Here is a 20,268-nt window from a genome sequence, read left to right as displayed (position 1 = left end):
AATTATGCTAGGGTAAAACACAGATGTGAAAGTAGAAACTCTGGGACTTACATAGTAAAAGCCATCTTCATCAATTTCACCAAAAACCATGATGACATCACCGGCACAGAAAGTCAGTTCAGCCTGTCAAAGAAGAAAAAGTCTTCAGAAACATCTGATCTGGTGTACTTTTCTTGTAGTTTACAGTTATTGAAGTGAGCTGAAAACTTTCCAGAACATCAAATAATCACTGGGGTTTTATGAGTTTGAAATGCTGTGCTTCCTTCTCCAAAACAAAGTGATGCATCTTAAACAGGAATGTCAATTCAGTCTCGGCAGATGGACTGTTGCAACTGTAAATGCATCAGGTGTTGGATCTTTGAAGACAGGATTGCAACACATGTAGCACATCGGTCCTATGGGATTCTCCAAACCACACAGACCAAACAGAGCGTATGTACAGTATGTGGGAGACAGGTTGACACAAAAGACCAAACCGAGGAGGGGAGGTGCTGGCTCAGGCAATGCATGAGGGGCTGTGTCATGACCACCAGGGACAGAGGGCCGTGGCCCTTCATCCAGTCCCACCTCCTCGTTTGCAGTCCAACAAACGGGGGAGGAAACACACACAACCAGACAGTAGCGTACCCTTCTCACCCTCACTCACCTCCTCATTTAGTCTGTTGCCCTCATACTGTGTCGGTGGCATTGCCAATGAAAAGGTGAGAGTAAGTAAACGGGGGAGGGCAAAAAACAGCACGGGAGAGTAATTCAGTCCTCTAGCTTAAACAGTACTAACTGTAACCACTCACTCAACCTAACCTTCTAACATGTTAGCCATAATACCAAACTGAAGAACAGTTTAACATTGTCTTGTTTAGGATCTTTTTTAATCTCTGGATTAATGAGAAAACTTCAGCTGGATGATATTAGTTTAGCTTGACATGAATGCAGGAAGCTTGGTGAAACAGCTCATATGACTCTGAATGCAAAACCTGCCTTCCAGCATCACTAACACTCACTTGTTAGCACATTACATCTCATTCAGTCTGTTCAAAAACTACAGGTTTAAAGGGCTTATGTATGTACATTTTTTCTTTGATGTCTTTGTGACGTACATCAGTTAAAACCAAACAATCAGACCTGAATGGAGGGAAAATGTAAAATTTGCAAAAACAATTTTTAACATTGCAGTACTAATACAGTCTAGTAAATAGGACTATCCTTTAATTTATTTTTTTAAACTGTAAATAATTGCTGAAATTAATTTATCAATCAAAATTAATTCATTTTAATCACATTTTTAAAATATCATTACATTGCATAAAAAAATGCAGTCCACATTAACAATAAGATAGGGTTGGAATTTAACTTTTCTGTCTAACTGCCACTGTGGCCAGTCAAAAATTTTCCAGGCAAACTTTGTTTTTGTTTTTGTTTTTTTACCAGCCACTCTTTTAAACAAGGAGCATTGTTTAATGAGGTATAGTATAATAATCAAGACTTGTAGTAGTCAGGTTATAGGCTATTCAATGAGAGGAATTTGGTGTATAAATGATCTAAACTGTTGTTCATTTTATACTCCGTTTTTCAGACAATTTGTCCTGTACTTGACAAATCAAACGTTTTTTGTACAATTTCTTTAGTCACACGTCAAAATTACATCTTTATTTAACTATCTTGGACTTTAGACAAACAATACATTGGTTCAAACCCAGTGGCTGATAAATGTCACCTGACACTGTTAAAAAATACACCTGTTTGGCTCGCAGTGGGTGCTAAATTCCCACCCTGCAATGGTTAGCAACAGTTACCAGCGTCTTGATTTGGGAATCAAATGAAGGCAAAGAAATTAACCTCATGATCTTGACTTTTAGATTTATTATAATTTAAAAAACTGCTGCACTGCTACAACCAGTGAGGTCTGAACCATAGGTTAAAAGCCGTCATACTGAAGTTATACATATTTTGACAGATTCAGCATTACATGTGTACTCAGAATTTCAAGGTTTGTCTAACTGAATAAACTTTGTAAGAAAAAAATAAAATTAAGAAAGCAATAAACATATACAAAGGGTGTAACTTCTCCTGCCATGACACTGGCTTTATTAGCACAGCAAGCCAGACTACAGCAACGATGACTGCTTTACAACAGCTACGGTAAGTCTAAAGGGACATATGACTCAAAAAGCAAGCAAACATTAGCCTGCTTATAATGAAACTGGCGCTCATGTCATGTATTGTGGAAGAAGGCGGCTTTGGAGAGCCAACAGCATTTGTCAAGCCAGTCTGTCAAGATTCAGTGTAGGCATTTTAGCTGGCCTCTTCAAACAGAGATTGTACTGGATTTAACTGGCTGTGCACAGGATACATACTGTTGATAAGTACGTCTTACAACATAATTAAAATAAACGTTCCCTTTGAATGTCCTGAATGCATGGCCATTGTCTCCAGAGCTCCATTTGACAGGGCTAATGTTTACACTTTTTCATAAAATGGTTGCTTTTGTTGCTTTTCATGCAGTCTTTATTTTTCTAAGATCTTCATTTTTTTTTTCCCTCTGGCCACTTTTACAGAATGCCTGGACCAAAAACGCAGCAATCAACAGCTTTTATCCTTGTAACCAGTGACAAGCTCTATATGCATGACACTTAAGTATCTGCATAAGTCTGATTTAGACTGAAAAAAACTTGTGTTTTACCCTCTTCTTTACACTGATTATTCACTACCAGCTATTTTACATATTTACAATGCATAGCACTTTTAAAGATGTGCTTTACTGTGCTGTTTTAAAACTATTTCAGCCTCTGGCTCAATGTGGTAGAAGTACAGTATAATTGTTTTTTTATCTGGGCTGTGTAACTTCTCTTCTTTTATCTTTATTTACATTTTTAATCTCACAGTTTTATTAATCTGTTTTTATTTATGCCAGCTTCAGATGTAATTCCTTTGTGATAAGATTAAATTCTAAGGAAGGTGTGGTTTTGTGTTGTGTTTATGGTGCATGTTGTTTTGATGATAGTGAAAATGCAATTTATTGTTCAGCCCTTCCTTAAAATGCTGTTTTACAGTGAAACAAATGAGATTTAATGGGCTAAATAGTGAGCTTTAGAGGTTCTGATAGGGAAATTTGCCCTTTTAGTTAGTTGGTAGCAGAGAATCAATGCTTCCAAATCTATAATTGATCCTGGCAACAAAATGAATCATTCCTAAACTATTCCTGTCCGTACATTATTGACTAAACTACAAAAGTAACATTTATCATTATGCTTTGACACCTGAAACATTTAGATTTTATGCATCTGTTAACATGGTGATGGTAACAGAGAATGATTGAGACAAAGTGAAAAGCTGGAGCTGAAAGAGGACGGTACCTCTACATCAACATTAGGGGAGCTCTCTCGAGGGTCGTAGTCGTACAGAGCCACCATTCTCCGTGTGGACATTGGATGTTGACGGCCACTCCGCCTGTTTCTTTCTGTGAAGTGGAAAAGACATAAAAGGCTTATTGGTATGAACTATTCTAAAACTTTCTCAATCAGAAAGGTTGTTATGGATGTGCAGGTCCACTCTTTGCAGTTTGATCAACTGGCTTTCAAGGTAAATTGTTCTTATGTTCACAGTTTAAGGTGGGGTGCACACTACAGGATAATCTGGATCTGGATTTCCTGTAAACATATTACAATCAAACTGACAAGGAGAGAAGTTGGACTGAAATTGCCACCTGCTAGATGTAACAGGTGGCTAACCACTAGCTATATTTAGCTTGATGATAGTTTATATTTCTTTTCTCTGAAGTCGTGTTTGACAGTGCAAGATTTTGAGTTTTGAGAGTGGAGACTCTGGTCGTCATGTGTGGGGTCTCTCACATTTTTAAAATCTGTTAAGATTTTAGGAATTTTGGTGTGTGTCAGGCTAAGGAATAACTAACTGACAGTATACAGTGCAAAAAGGGAGTATTCAAAGATGAATAAGATGAAGGGAGGTAAAGCATTAGAGATGAAGCAGAGAAGCAGATCACTGGACACAGACCTCTCTTAGACTTTCTGGACCTGCGATTTATTGAGCGCCCATCTTTGAAACGGTCACAGTTCACTTCACAGGAAAGCAGAGAAACCCAATTAGGTGGAGAGAGCAGAGAAAAGGAGAACATAGTCAGTAAAAGACAGCTCAGTGGAGCATTGAGAAGTCCAGAAAGACACAGAAGATAAAGGGCAAAGTAAAAACCAAAGCATACTTAAGAATCTGTAAGAGAAGAGAGCTCTCACCTAACTTCTCCACAGGAGTGTTGAGTGGCAGGAAACCCTGTTTGAGGAGCTGGTCCATCATGTCGTCATCCTCCGTCTGGATCTCAGAGACCATGTTACAGGGGATGAGCCCCACTCTGTCTCTGATCTCTGCCCTGTAGAAGCCATCTTTGTCTTTATTCCCAAACACCTGAAGAAGACAAAATGTCAGGGGAAGAAAGGCATAGAGGAGCAGTGGACATGACATAGAATCCAGACAAAGATACAGATATAGAAACAGAATAGAAAATCTAGCCATTTTAGAGCATATTTTATCTGTGGGTGTGTGAGACATCACCTTGATGATCTGGCCCTCCTTGAATGGCAGCTCCTCATCCGCAGCATCCGGGTTGGGAGACATGGACATGGGGTCATAGTCAAACAGAGCCACGAACACCCGGGTCAACTCATCCAGCTCCGACTCCTCGTAGTAATCCAGGGAACGCCGTCCCCGCCCGTGCCTTCGCCCGCTATAGCCGTCTGAAACATAGAGGAGGCCTCTGCTGCTACTACCAGCCTTTTACAGCCACGCTGGCTGCAGAGGCAATGAGAGCAGAAGATGTCTCTCTGTTAGAGCTGACAGGGGAGAGGGTGATGAGATTCATGTGTGAAAAAAGAGCCAAAGATCGAATGCTGTAATTTAGATTTGTATTTTTAATGTCCATCAGTTGGAAAAAAAGAGGCTCGTGTTGTGTTTGAGCGCTAAAAGCAAAGAATGCTTGCACAATAACGACTCAGTACAGCAGGGTTCTTCGTTCACACATCTCTGTTTGCTGGTGTGACAGTCACTGGACATCATACAGTACAACACAGCACAGACAGGAAAACACAGGTCAAGCAGTTTGTCGGGATGCAGGGGAAACTGAATAACTATGCACACCAGGAGGACACAAGTAACACTGCACTACTGTTCATTGCTGTTTCACTGCCTTATCTCACAGAGGCTGATCAACATGCATGCTGTTCTGGGATTAAACATGATTAGGAGAGCATTCCTACATCAAATGCAGGTGTGCTGTCATGCTTTGAAGGCTGCATCTGGAAATAATGTGCAGCGAAAAACAAGGGAAAGGTGGCACGCTCCCAGGAAGGATTACAAATCAAATGCCCCAGCAGTTCCTAGCAATGCAGATATCAGGGACAGTGAGGGGGAAGGGATGAACCTGATATCAGTTCCCCATGCTTCTCATGGATCACCATGTTAAATGTCTCAATGGCAGGCTGTAAGTCTGGTTAATGGCTCGGAGATAATGCAACCAATGCCAACCTATGCAACTGAGAAATGCTTTTTCAAATATGCAGAATGTGCTCCACTGGTGTAAAATGTGTTAGATTTTGATGGCGGTAAAGTAAATGAAAATGCAACCAAGTGATACCAACAAGGCAAGAATGCAACATCTCATCCACTAACGTGTCTTTCCTTCTCACTGTGCTGTAAACGGTTCATGCAAACTAACACCAAAAACAGGCTGCTGGCTCATGAAGGTGGGAAGAGAAGGAAAGAAGGGGATGGTGGAGGAAAACCTGGAGGGGAGGTGAGGTTTAGGTGGAGGTTGGGGTGAGAGAGTGGATTGGTAATGGAGGGTGAATGGGGAGAGTGAGTGAGTCAGGGTTTCTTGGGGTTAAGGGGGTAGGAGAACATACAGGGAAAGGGTTTTCATTCTCCAGCAACGGGGAAAGTGGCCAGACTTGTCTTCCCCTGTCAGCTTTATTCAGCTAAGCTAAGCTAAGCTAAACAAAAAAAGCTAACTGTCCATCACAGTTCAAAGACCACCATGATATCACTGCAATATTGGCCTTTTTCTGACCTTGTCAAGTTGAATTGTCACCTTGGAGAGAAGCTGCACCACATACCATATTGATCCTCTGAGGACAAAGACCGCCATATCCTGCGCCGAGCTACACTGCCATAGTAAACATCCTCCTTGACGGGTGAGAGGTTCCCCTCACTCCCCTCACTGTTACTGTCCATGGTGATCTCTACAGAAGACACCAATCACAACGTTACGGTCAGAGATCCCCCACATACACACTCTGGTCTACCCCATGGCCCATTCACTCATGCTGAGACAGAAGGATGATGAGGTTGCCCTGAGGTGGGAAGGTGTACAAGGCAACAGGATTCACTCTGGAGTCACTGGGTGTAAAACAGCAATGCTTGCACTGTTGCGTGGAGGTCAAATTGGGTAGTCATGTTAACATATTAAGCCACAGTAAACACAGGCATAGGGATGGTATCTGGGAGAACTTTCCTGCAAAACTGCGTGTGAACATCTGACGATTCCAGCTGGTGAGGATGGAGAGCTAAAGGGTGTGCAAACACCCCACAAAATAAGGGTCTATGTGGTTGTTTAAGCTCTATGGGAGAGATGTACGGCTCAGCTTACATGGGTAAAGGAAACACATGGTATAAATAGCACAAACATCAGTGGCCCTGCAGGTGGGGATGAGGCGTCTCCTCATGTGGTGACCTCACTAACCAATGGATGGGATGGGCCGTTGCTGAGGGGGGTTGCCGATGTGAACCAGCCTCCTCCCTGAGTGCTCTGGACGATCAGCGTTTCCATGTGATGAGTTTCCAATGATCTTTAGAGTAAAAGAACAACAGATTAGGGGTTAGAAATGCAAAACCTGCAGCATTATTTTGTTTATTAAATAGAAAATGTAAAATAAAAAGAATCCCACATTTCTGTTAAAAGAACCGAAAAACCATAAGAGCAAATGATGGCTTCCATTTGTCCTTAAGGAGGTAAAATAATTTAAAAAAAATACACAAAATAATAAAGGAAACCCAACAAACCATAAAACCAAATCAACCCCAACACAACATGAACTGAGGGTAAGGAAGAGTCAGATGTTTAGCTAAAGACCATTTTTTTGGTTTGTTTTGTTCTGTGCATGTCAGCCTGTATGGGAACAGAACGCAAAGGTCATGAGAGGAAAGAAAGAGTGGATGAGATAAAACAGAGTGAAAGCTGAGGATGTGTTTGACTAAGAAAGGATGAATATGTGTTTAGACAGCCAGCCATCACAGCCTCAGCCTGGGGCTTTTAATAACAACTTCAAACATTTGATAAATAAATAAATATGATGAACATGAGATTTTTTAACTGAAACAAGTGAAAAACACAAGCAAGACAATGCGCATGAGTTGAAGACTATATGAATCATTGCAGGCTGCAAAAGTCTTGATCCAGATGTTGAATGTGAAGCAATGAGAGGCTGGAATTGCAGAAATAAAGCTCCAAGCACAAGGTGCAGTGTTACTGCTGCAGGTCTAGAGGGCGACACATGAAGAGCAACAAATGAGACTGGCAGCTAGCAGAGGGCGAAGGAGAAGAAGGTACAGGAGCAGCAGCCCCCATGAACCACACAGACACTTTAATCTTAATGAAACCTTTCCCCTCAAAGACATGAGAAGTCAAAACTTTGTTAAATGGCCTTTAGGTAATTAAAAACTATACTTTAAAATCCACCTGACAATCGGAATACAAACGACATAATTCACACAAAAGAAAACATTAAATGAGACTAATCATGAGCGTGTGATAACAAAATGCCAAATAAAGAGAGGGAGGGGGTTGTAAATAAAAACAGACGACATTAAGAATGGCTTCAGCTTGCTGATGAAAAGTACAGCAGAAAGTCTGAATCACACACCAGCGGCTGGTCCCGGTTGAGCCTGGACATAGAGTGGGCCCTAGCCTCCCTGTGGGGGCTGTAATAGGCCCTGTCCAGCTCGTTCAGCCGGCCCTCGCTCAGTGCCCCTTCCCTGGAGTAGTTACGCTCACGACCAGGCCCAAAGTGCTCCCTGTTCTTAAAGTCACCCGTGTGTACCGATTTGGTTGAAGTCCCTGGATAGTCCTCCTCCACGCTGCACTGCCGGGTCAGAGTCCTTTTACGGCCCATAGCCAGCGCTCTCCTTTCTACAGGGCCTTCACAGTGGATGAAGTGCACTGGCCCCCGCATGGGGCTTCCATGAGCATAATACCCTCGATGACTCCGGCCCAAGGAGCCTTCCTCCTCGCTGCCACAGTCCAAACCACTGTCAGGACTCTTAGTGCTCTGGCGGTTGAGTCTTCCTAAGCTGCGCTCATCTGCGTTGTAGTAGTAGCGGCTGTCAGTGAAGCGAGGGGAGGAACGCTGGCGTTGCAGGTAGCGGGTGCTCTTGTTGGGGGTGATGTGGTTGTTCCTGGGGTACATCTTCCTCTGAGTGTGTGGCGTCCCCGGCCGCCCACTGTCTTCAAAGCTAAGGTGCTGGCCCATGCCATCTACACAGTCCGATTCTTCCTCTGCCACCTCAGGGATGCTGTGGAGGCGCTTGCTGCGGAGCGACTTCTGCTTCACCACCTCCCTCTGGAGGTCCCAGCAGTCTCTTTCCTCAGCTAAGTCCTGACGCTTGTAATAAGCCTTCAGTCATGATCAGGTTCCACAATTTCACAGTTCAGTAATAGTCAGTATTTTTCACAAGGTTCAGTTAAGATTTTGTGAAGGGGGTTGAAAAGTTTTTGGAGGTTTTAGAACAGGCAGGAAACAACACAGTGTGTGAATAGAACAAATGGGGGAAAAGACAAAATAAAGACAGAATTAGTTATTTGTGGCAATGTAGTAAAACATGCAGTCTCATTCCGTGAGGAGGAAATGGCATGCTCTGAACAGGAATCTGTGAAGGCTCAAATATGGAGAAGGAATTGATAAACACAGTGAGCATAAAGTTAAATGAGGAAAAGGAAATTTTACAGGTGAGAAATTAAAAATAATCAAACCAAAAGAGACAGACTTCATAAGTAAAAGCTAAAGGATTAATAAAAACATTGCTGAGGATGAAATGAACAAATAAATCATAAAAAGCTCAGTAGAACAGGAACATAAGTGAGCAATGGGTCTTCTGCTAAAGACACTACATTAGGACACTTGTTCAGCAACATTTCAGATGTGAAAATACACACACAACTTCTTTCTATGAGCTCACAAATACAATAGCAGGAAAAACTTAAACTTTGTATTAAAAATATCTACTTCAAATGTAAAAATCCTTTACATGTTTTTAATAAATAAATAATATTCATACAGAATGGATAATTTGCAACAGTGATTTACAAACAGACTATGAAGAGACAAAAAACTGGATGCAGCATTGGTGTATTCAAAGCACAAATACACCAATAAATAGCCCTTATAATAGCACAATACTGCACAGGTAATTGGACAAAACCAGCAAAAAATCCAACCTAATTTGCAGTTATTTAGTATTGATTTAAGATGGCAGATATGCTACAATACTGAGAACCAATCCTCCATTACAGCTCCTATCACTCTAACACGGTGCTTTGCTACAGTGATGGCAGATCTTGGCTTTACATCCACACATCCCCGGGACGGACCAAATGAGGACAAGATCATGTACCAACAATGTTTACATTTACATCGACAATTGAAAACTAAAACATTGGGACATGACAGACATAAACAAAAGTGAATATTTCCATTTAAGTACTCACTTAAATGAGATTCCCATATGCACTTCATATGCCATGACCCTTTAATACAGTACAGTACAATAATTTGTGCTCTAATGTTTCATAATACCAGTTATAAGATTACTTTTTTTTATCAAAATGCAATTTAAACCATAGAAATTTTAATGCTATTCATTTATAGCCTTCCCCACTCACATGCTGTACAGTTATGTTTACACAGCCATTCCCAAGAGCTCAGCCTTGAATGAGTAAAGCAGTGCTGCAGGGGCAGGGTGGAGGAGCAGGCTGGGGCAGACAGGCTGATTCAGCTAACGTGAGGCGGGGGAGCTCAGCCAGGCAAAGCCACAGCGGGCCTGGTTGTAGAGCCTGTGTGAGAGAGTAAGACCCCCCCCTCTCCCTCTTCATAAATGTCTATCCTCCCCACTGACCACTACAGAGTGAACGTGTGCAGTGTGTACCTTAAGAGTGTTGTGAGAGTTGATGCTGCGCCTACGACCCTCCTCCAGCTGCATCTCAGAGTAGAGATCTTCCTCGTCCTCCTCCATGATGTCAGACAGGTCAGAGCCCCGGCTGCTCTCTGTGTGGTACTCCTCACTGTGGCTGTAGTGATGGTAATGATGCTGAGGGAAGACAAGACAGAGAAAACAGAGGATTTACATTCTCAGCAGACCAAGACACAGAATCAGAATCTGTGTTTCTACCAAGAAGATTAACATACACAAGATATTTGTCTTGATTATTTTGCTGTTAAAGTAAATAATATATTTGGGGTTTAACTGTTAGCAGGAGCCAGTGATGAAGAGAGGTATGTTCTCACACTACCACGGCACTGACTGATTACCACAAATGATGATGGACACCTCCATTACAGTTCAGTTATAACCTCCAGTGGGTTGGCCTACATAAAGGATTTTCTTCAGCCTTTGATAGCGATGTATGTAAACTAGTGTAATGGCTGCAGGGTCCATCCTTGTGTTTAATTTACTGCTCAAGATCAAAGCCAAAATGTGGTGGTAGCAATGACCTGTGAGCTGTTAATATACTTGATAAGTTAAACAATAGGAACTGAAAGAATGCAATTTCCCCAAAAACAAAAATTGCATTTGTTACCTTATGGTCCTTTTACTTCACTTTAAATTTTGACAATTAAGTATGAAAATTATAGGAAAAACATACATTTGTATTTTTGACAGCTGCAGCCATAAGCCTTTGCTATATGTTCTTAATAGAAAGGAGCTACAAATGCTCACTGATCAAAACAGGACAGCTCATTGAAGTACCTGTCGGCCCAGCTCTGAGCCTCTGAGGAATTCATCCACCGAGGCTCCTCTCCTCCTCGCATGAGGAGAATCATAGCCATCCTCCTCCTCGTCAGAGTTTAGCGATTGTAGGGCGTTTCCTCGGTCACTAAAGATGTTCCTCTTCTCCACCTGAGAAGAAATATGTTCAACATCCCGGTTGAAAAAATACTCCAAAGGTACTGTTAAACTACATTATCATGAATCTGGCAAAACTATCAATTGAGTTACTTAAATTAGATGTTTTTATGTTGTATTTTTTTTTTACCTGACCCAGACCTGTGCAAATGTTTTGTTTTTGTTTTTTTTTAATTTAAGGGTTTGCATTAGCTGTACACATCTCAACACTGACTGATATGTTACGTAATACGTAAACTAGGGCTGTCAAGATTGAGTTAATTTCAACTGATTAAGGTCCAAAAATAGTGCACAAACATTCTTTAATCGCAACTGATCACATGCGTTGATTGTCCCTTTCAACACACTTTGGTTACGGCTGCAACAGCGTCTCCCTGCAGATTTAATGATCCACCACTGCTCCTTAATTTTCAATCTATATCAATTGCGAATAAAATTGTCAATCTTTTGACAAACCTAATGTAAACATATAAATACAGTTAATGTGGAGTATTTGTAATCTATGGTTGTGATTAGTTCATGCTATTTTGTTTACATGTCTATTTTTTTTTTATCTTGAAATCAAAAATAAATGTAGTTGTGATAAAGGTTTTTTAAAGCAACCTGCAGCCAGTTGCACCAGCTATGTGTAAGTTATGTCTTAGGTTATTGTGTAAAGTCCACACTAAACCCTATGTTGAAACTTTTTAAGTTGTAACTCATGTTGTGTCATTGTTTGATTGCACCATGGAGACTTTACTTAATCTAATCAATCAGTTAAAAGCATTTTTTGACCTAGTGTTTGTTGCAGGGCTGCCTCTTGTGTCTAATTGTCTCTAAACAGGCTAACAGCTGAAAATACTTCTGCTAACTGCCATTAATCCTCAAACAGTACTGAAAGCGTATGCAAAATATGACAAAGCATTTTGCATAGGTGATTTCCAAAGCCTACAGCCTAAACCTAGGGCCAGCATAAGTAACAACGCTGACATGGTGTGATAAAATCGTCATGGGCTAGTTTAACAGTGGATGGTGGGAATTATTCTCACTCATGGAAAACGAATGAATGAAATTGTATCAGCTCGTGCATCACTTTAGATGGTGGTAGAGTGAAACTGTCATAAATAAGAACTTACATTCAGACCAGGCACATCTGAATTTACCCAGAGCTGGTGCAACCCATAGCTGGTTTTGAGACAACTAAGGCTGTCTTTTCTTCTCAACAACCATAAAGCATAATGAAAAATCAGTTTCCAGGCTCAGTTCTATATATTTTCACTCATGTTGAGAAAAATACTGTATGAAAATTAAATTCCTTCTTACCCGGTTGCCCTCGGCAAAGACTCTCTGGGCAGCTTCCCTGGCCATGGCCTTGGCGATGGTGTTGGGGATGGGGACTCCCTGAGGCTGCGGCAGGATCCTCTGAGGAGAGGGTGATCGCCGTGGCTGGAAGTGCGGTGGCTCCAGGTTTGGTCCGCGCATTGGAGGCAGCGGAGAGGGGGATCGCTCCCAGTGCGGGGTCGACCGTAGGCCCACTTCATGCTCTTTGGTTTCTGGCTCTCTGGCACTTACTAACGGTTTGGACTTGGGCATGGGGTGACGCTGAAAATGAGGCTGAGGCTGAGGCTGAGGCTGGGGATGGGGAGGGGGATGACGGCCAGGCTGAGAGTGTGGCTGTGCGTGGGGCAGTGTATGGGGTTGGGCTCGAGGCAGAGGCTGAACTTGTGGCTGTGGGTGATTGGGCGGGTATGTTGATGGGTAAGGAGGGTGGGTTTGTGAATGCACTGATTGGGGAATAGGATGACTTGTGGTCCTGCGTGAAAGGTGGGGAGAGCCCAAGAGATTGTGCGGGATGATGGCCACGGGCGAGTCCTGGGACTCCCCTTGTGTTGACAACGTCCTTACAATGACTTCTCGGGCCTCCAGACACTGAATCCTGTTTAACTCCACGCTCACAAAGTCTGCTGTGGGGTATAAGACCTCTGCTATCTGCATTCACAAAGAACCAAAGAGTCATAACCACAGGGTAGCTCAAAATGTCATCAAACACAAGGTCATGCTTTTAAACAATCACACAAACATGTCTGCATGTCTCAGTAGCTACCTTATCTTTTGACTGAGAAGAATTGCCTCCTTTGAAAACAAAACTGCTAAAAAAAAGTCTGTTCTGAGTTCTTAGAATAAAAAAATAAGCAGCACAAGTTTCACATCCACGTCAGGCTTGTTTACTTCCATAATACTGTCACACAAACACAATAGCAACAGCTGCCAATGGAAAAGAGATGTCAAAGTGACACAATGCCATTGAGCCTGCTGCACCTCTTGTTTTCAGAGGTTATTTCTTAAGTAATACTCATCCCTGAAGGCGCCAACAGTATAAATTTTCTCCAGGAGATGGCAATAAAACTCTACTAATAGTAGCTTCCATTGAGGGAGGCAGAGGCTTTCTGTTTAAAGAACTGTACACTACAATGAGTACATTAGTTGTTTTGACATTAGGTACCTTTTGTCCTTTTGTGCACACAGCGTAACCAATCACACAGGCGCCGTTGGAGGTTCCTGAAGGCGTCAGAGGTGGTGGCTTCCATCTGACCTGCAGGACGCCAGGCGTCTGACCACACTGAACCTGCACCTCCTGGGGAGGATGAGGAGGCCCTGAAGAACGCCATACATACACTGAATAAGCATAGGAAAAATATCCCAACAGTAGCTGTAACATTATTATTACTGTATTAGATAGATTTCTGTTTTGCTGACATTGATGCTACAGAGTCCTATCACCATTTTACAGAGGTATGAAATAAGGATAATCTAAATTCAAGGGAAGTGCATTACAGATCTCACATTCAAAAGCACTATATAAGGCCAAACCATGTAAAGTGAATGAGATATATGAAGAGATGGTATGTGTTGTGGTAGTCAGTGACACTTAATAACAGATCTGGTTATATTCTTATGTTGTCATTTGTAAGATGACTTTGGGATATTTTGACTCATGTCTGTGCAGGTTCATTCTGTGAATCCTGAGATTCACTTACATGTGCATCAAGCTCAGGCGTAATATTGAGTTTGTCAACATTCAGCCATCAGTGTATGAACAGAAATATCCTGTAGCCAGAGTCTCACTGACAATATTCTTCAGAGCATAAAAAACAGTTTGCTATTTCCACAATCTGTAAGTGCTGCCTGCATACTAAACAACATAGCCATCTGTGCAGTGCTGCTCCCCCCACCCCCACCCTACCCCCCTCAGCCCAACCCGCAGTCACACAGTAAGAAAGAGAGAGAGCAGATGCAGTCAGCAGTGTCTCCGAGCTGCAACGTGCAGCTGTTTGTGTGTCCAAGAATCCACATCAGTGCAATCTTAATCACATTTCTACGCTGACTGTCAGCAGACAAAACACACAGTCTTGGAACAGCAGCATTGGCTTTTGAGACATTTTATTTCCTCTTGTCATTTCTAAACTACCGCCTGTCATAAACACGCTCCTTTGAGGACTGGAATTAGTGTTTAAATGAATGTTTCAGTGGAGCCACTTTCATTTATATTAGACCCAAAAAGCATATGCTGATTTCTAGGCAGGAGATCAGAGGCTGCCCTGTGTGTCTTAAAATAATAAAAATGTTGCACAGCTAATGACTAATGAAGACACTTGTTTAGAGAACACACACTGAGAGTAAAACTCCGATATAATGCCTTCACACTCTGTTTTTCATATTGACAACAGTTTCCCACTATGATAATGAGACTATTTTAGACACTTCTAAATTAACACGTTCAATAGACAGATCACTTAATGAACCCTCAGCATGTTAGCGGATCAGCTGCCAACTGAAGATGTCACTTCAAACATCGGCTGTACCACCTGTGTCTCCTCCTTTTTCCCCTTCTCTTTTAGCCGTTACTTGAACGTTTTATCCCCCTGCTTTGTCCTGTTTGTTTCTTCCTGTCTGAACTGCTACAATCTTATTCTGGCACTAAAACAGTGTCCATTTTGATTTGTTTTCATGTAAAATTAAAGTTATGTTAAAGAAGCAATAAGATGACATGTATGAACAACACTTAAGTTAGAGGCAAAACTGGTTTACTACACTGTGACTACAAATTTACACCCCCAAACACTCATTGCCATAAATGTAGCTGGCTGTGGAGAGAATCACTCCTATTAAATTCTCACTTAAAATATTTGCAGCAGCACGACAGCCAGGCTGTGAGACCCAAGTTAGCGCTGGCAACAGCCTCAGCATCAACAAGCCTCAAGGGAGAAGAAATCCCAGAGATCCATGCTCACTATTTAAACTAATTTGGTTTCAAGAGACTCTTGTTTCTAGGGTTATGTAGCTTAACTCTGGGATGGATTCTTTAATGTTCTCTCATTGCCCTTTTTTGTTTGTTTTTCTGCCATGCATGTTTCTTATCGCAGGAGTGCACACACAAATCCTTGAGGGCACTCTAAAAGTGGCTGGGGAAAAATGAAAATGGCTGAGATGTTTGTCAGGTTTGTAGAAGTAAAGGGCTTAAAGCCTGTGGCTGTGTTAATAAAAGAATGCCGTGTTGGATGTAAACTGTCAGATGGCTTTCATTGTGAAATATCTGATGACTTTGAACCTAAACATTTTATTTGATCACAAGGAAAGCAATCACATTTGTGGGACCAGGAGAACAATGATCTATGTTTATCATGAGAAGCTTGAACTATGGTCTTAAGTCATTAGTATCTGCACAGCCACTCAGTTTCTATCTGACATGCTAATCAACCTTATCAAAAGCTACAGCTAGCAGCTGTTTTCAAAGAAAAACCCTCAAAACACACTGTAGTTGCAGAAACAATGACAAAGTTCATTACTTAGTAAACACAAAGGGTCATTATTCATCTTCAAACAAAACATATTTCTCAGGTATTTAAAAAAAACTTAATGGAGCTTAACATGAACGTAGCCTTACATCTGCCAAGTGAATAAATGAATCACATTACTCTAAATTAGGAGTAATGTTGATTAATATCTGCTGGATTTTTTTTTTAAAGCAACTACAGGTTTTACCTCAAAAACTTTAGACTTCTCGAGTCAAATAATGTCACTTAAATTTGATTCCTTAAGCCCACATAAAATAGACACAAGTAAAATAAGACTCAAAGCCAAATCAATGATTTAGTAATGAAGTCTTCTGGCTACTTTGACTAAACTGCTTACATCCACATGTCAAGAGTTTATAATAAAAATGCTTATGATACACATGACCTGGATCAGATCTTGACCTAAAGACCACATCTGATAGAAATGACTCCAGATTAGGGGAATCCCAAGCATACCACCTCTGCACACCTGGATATATGCATCTTATTTTATGGCAATATTTCACCCTGAACTGATGCAGATTATTATTATTATAGACAAACAGTCTGAATCCACCATCCCTACAGCTATGTGAGAACTGCTGGAAAAGAATCAGCTGGCCAGCCTGGGCTGTACTGGGCAACCATTAACCTCATTTTACTTGTAAAATGCAGTCACTGCTAGGCTGTGGTTTACTGAGCAGATAAAAGTTGTGATGTGAATTACGTTTATAAGGCTGACCTGCATGCTGTGTGCAGAACTCCACGGAGATTTCCCTCTTGTCCCTTTGATCCATTGGAAGCTGCCAAGGCACCTGATGCGGCTGCGCCACAACCTTCACTTTGTAAACGGTCATGGGCTTCAGGTTAAAGAATTTGTACTTATAGCCTCCTGCTTTGACCATGTCATACTCTGCGCCATTCAGGAAGATGGTGTGACTGTAGTTGCTGTTGCTGGGCATCCAAGAGAGCTCAGCAGAAACCTGCGTTATACAGTCCACTCGTAGATAATAAGGTGCCACCACCACGTCCTTTCCCACGAGCAGAGTGCACCGCAGCTCGTCTGATAGGCCTCTGTCAGTGATGCTCTGAACTGAGATACGGTAGGTGTTGGTGGCCAAATTGAGCTTTTCAATAAGAGACTTTGTCCTGCCCCCGTAGGGGACACTCATGCGCAGCTCCTTGTCCACCAAGACATTGTAGCCACTGATGGTGCCCCAGCCCGGCGGGACCACAGGAGCATCCCAGCCAATAATCACACTCTTGGCAAGTTGTTTAATTAGGTTGATGCGGCGGGGATAAGGCACAATGTCTTCACCAACCTCGTCAATATTGACATCCAAGGTTCCTGTCCCATTGCTGGAGGAGCCCAGGAGGTCCATGCCCAAGCTGCTGGTGCTGAGACAGTCTAGTTTACTGTCACACAGCAGGCTGCTTATGCCTGTTCCCGTTCCTGTGCCCACCCCATGTCTCTGGGCCCCCAGGCTACTGTGGTTGAGGTAGCCAGGTTCTTTAGCTACTGTGTCCCTTTGTTGGGTGGACGATGTTTCCTCATCTTGGATAAAGTCCACAAAATTGGATGGGACAAGTCCCCGCTGTCCATCCAGCAGCTCCCCTAAGAAACAAGGAGGAGATGGTTGATGGTACTAATGAGGAAAAAAGTTTAGAGGATTATCAGAGCACAACAGACCTTCATAAAAGCCATCCTCATCCATCGTCCCATAAACATAGAGGTACTTCCCTGCCACCAGGGGGAGCTCTGCCTCAGGGTGCTCATTAGGCCCATCATAAGGATTGTAACTACAGCAGAAAAACAAATAAAAAATTTAACTGTCAAACAATTACATATATTTCTTGAAATTCCTCTCCCCTGGAGATCTTTCATGTCAAACACTTCAATTCTCTAATAGGCATGTCAGGGAAAATGATTTGCTGAGTGCTGCTTGGAAAATATGACGTTTGTTACTTTTTTTCTCTAGTGATTGATTTGTTTTTTTCAGCGAATATGAGAGCGAGCTGAGGACAGTGTGGGTTGAAAGCATTGGCCCTGTTCATATTTGTGCTCTGAGGATTCCAATTATTTTTTGTGCTGACAGGTAATTTTCTATAGAGATAGAAACACTGAATCATCTTTAAGACCACAGCCTAAAGCTCTGTGAGAGAAAGCGCAGAGTCCCAGCAGTATGTGTCTATGACTTTTCTAGCCTTTTAACTTCACTATTAGTAGGAAATAAAATCCTTCCCTCCTGTTCATTATCAACGTCTCTTAAGACATTAAACTGTTTCAGTTTAGTCCAAAGGTTTCTGTAATGTTAATGATAAGTTCCTGTTAGCCTTTACTCTGAAATACATTTAATACTTCTATACAATGTAAGGACTTGCTATAACTTTCCTTGCAGCAGTAATACAACTTTGCTTTTGCTTGCAGCAGTAATGGTACATTGTATACTGCACTGACATACAGTTTTTTGTTTGAGTTCTGTTTTCAATTCAAACTAGAATAAATATAATAATAAAGTGAATAATTAACTATGTGTTGTATATACCTACCTGTACCTAGCAATGCACAGACGGACCTTCCCTGTGAATCTTAGTTTGGACCTGGTTGTTGAGCCGAGCTCTTTGTCCATCTAGTGAAGGAAAAAGAAAATCATGTTTGTTACATCCATTCATTTTCATTACATAACCAGAATGGCATGCATTACAAGTAAATATATTTTTGCACAGAACAGAAGAGGACCCAAATAAACACATTTGAGGGGGTTGTATAGAGATGTTTTGAGACCAAACCAAGAGGTATGGCTATTAAAAAACTAGACTATTGCTGTAATACAATTTTATTGAAAATAAGCATTTTTCAAAGTCTTTCTCCTCCAATATACTCCTCTTCTGGTTTAACAAACCCACAGAATTCCAGTCCACTGATCAAAGCAGTGCAGCAGGCCTTTTTCTGTCTCAGAACCTCTGTTGTTCATCTGACACAGACTCAAAATGTGCTCCTCTGAGCACGGATTTGATCTTAGGAAAAAGGAAAATGTCACATGGTGCCAGATCAGGTGAATAGGGAGGGTGATCAAGCACTGTGATTTGTTTTTGGATCAGAAACTGCTTCACCCAGAGCCCAGTGTAAGCTGGCATGTTGCCTTGATGAAGAACAAAACCTTTTTTCCACAACTGCAGTCTCTTTCTTCACACTTTTTCTCTCAGTTTTTCTAGAACCTGTTTGGGATAGTGTTGATGCACCACTGAGCCCTCTGGAACTCACTTATCCAAAATTATACCTTTAATTACATCTTTAAAACAATCTGCATGGCCTTGAATTTAGACTTGCTTTGTAGTACTCTCTTCATCCTTGGTGATGATGGGGTTTTTCAATGCTTTGACTGCTGTTTTGTCTCAAAATTGAATTGGAAGATTCAAGTTTCCCTGCATGTAATCTCTACTTCTATAAAATGTGGGTTCCCTTTAATTTGTTCCAAAAAGTCTCCACATTTGTTAGGAATTTTCCTTTTGCTCAGGGAGTCAGAAGTTTTGTGACAACTTTGGCCCACACTTTTGTCATATTCAAATTTTCAAGCAAAATTAGTGCAACTGTCTCTTTATCAATGGAGACATTTTTGCTATCACTCTTATACTGAATCGTTGATCATTTCAAACAATCTGTTCAATTTCTCAAACCTAATCAGAAGTTTTTGATGTGCATGGGCGCCCAGGACGATCATCGATTCGACATTCTCTTTATCTTCAAAAAATCTTTTGTGTTATTCAAACACATGTGCATGTGACATGCAGCGTTGCCCATACACCTCTGTTAACATACCAAAAGATCTGGCTGCTGTTTTGTTCAATTTAACCAAAAATTTAAATTTAATGCATTTCTTAACTTTTAAGCTAATCATTCTCCAATGCCTTAGCATAAACACATGCACTTATATCAGTGGCTAGCAGCGAACTAAAGACATCACTTATTGGAAACTTAGAGCAGTGGTGCATGAGTACCCAGCCTTTAATATATAACATTTACACTGTGACTGTAAACCATGTGGTTTTATCCTCATAAGCACAGTCTCATTACTTGACAGCCATGTTATGTTATTAATAAAAAAAAACTGGTTCCTCTAATCTAACCCTGCTCTTTTCATCTATATAGAAATTTTAATTTTAAATTGGAATACAACAATCACGATATTCTTTATATCATGTGCTTATCTCAGGCATACTAAAAATATTTCCATTAATCTAAGTTAGTCAGCCTGTATGAGTTCAACAAGAA

At 41.4% G+C, this 20,268-nt stretch overlaps 1 protein-coding gene across 15 annotated transcripts in view; it reads right to left on the bottom strand.

Moving 5' to 3' along the window:
- The window catches only part of rimbp2b (RIMS binding protein 2b), a 139,789-nt gene that overhangs the window by 12,546 nt on the left and 106,975 nt on the right, over positions 1-20,268 (bottom strand). For 5 of the 15 annotated variants that reach the window (XM_041788585.1, XM_041788581.1, XM_041788582.1 and 2 more), the window contains 15 exons: positions 18,546-18,625; positions 17,686-17,795; positions 16,738-17,610; positions 13,664-13,815; positions 12,484-13,149; positions 11,026-11,175; positions 10,204-10,365; positions 7,926-8,675; positions 6,746-6,851; positions 6,120-6,245; positions 4,564-4,745; positions 4,248-4,416; positions 4,012-4,074; positions 3,354-3,457; positions 52-123 (listed from right to left, as the gene is read on the bottom strand). In XM_041788585.1, coding sequence (XP_041644519.1) covers positions 52-123; positions 3,354-3,457; positions 4,012-4,074; positions 4,248-4,416; positions 4,564-4,745; positions 6,120-6,245; positions 6,746-6,851; positions 7,926-8,675; positions 10,204-10,365; positions 11,026-11,175; positions 12,484-13,149; positions 13,664-13,815; positions 16,738-17,610; positions 17,686-17,795; positions 18,546-18,625 — 3,765 coding nt within the window. The remainder of the gene's footprint in view (positions 1-51; positions 124-3,353; positions 3,458-4,011; positions 4,075-4,247; positions 4,417-4,563; positions 4,746-6,119; positions 6,246-6,745; positions 6,852-7,925; positions 8,676-10,203; positions 10,366-11,025; positions 11,176-12,483; positions 13,150-13,663; positions 13,816-16,737; positions 17,611-17,685; positions 17,796-18,545; positions 18,626-20,268) is intronic. The other 10 variants (XM_041788593.1, XM_041788595.1, XM_041788594.1 and 7 more) reach the window with 6 other exon arrangements.

The sequence above is a fragment of the Cheilinus undulatus genome, linkage group 5, assembly GCF_018320785.1.
Source record: "Cheilinus undulatus linkage group 5, ASM1832078v1, whole genome shotgun sequence".
Lineage (NCBI taxonomy): Eukaryota > Metazoa > Chordata > Actinopteri > Labriformes > Labridae > Cheilinus > Cheilinus undulatus.
Note: the sequence above shows the minus strand (reverse complement) of the source record. Positions and strands in the feature narration are given on the sequence as shown.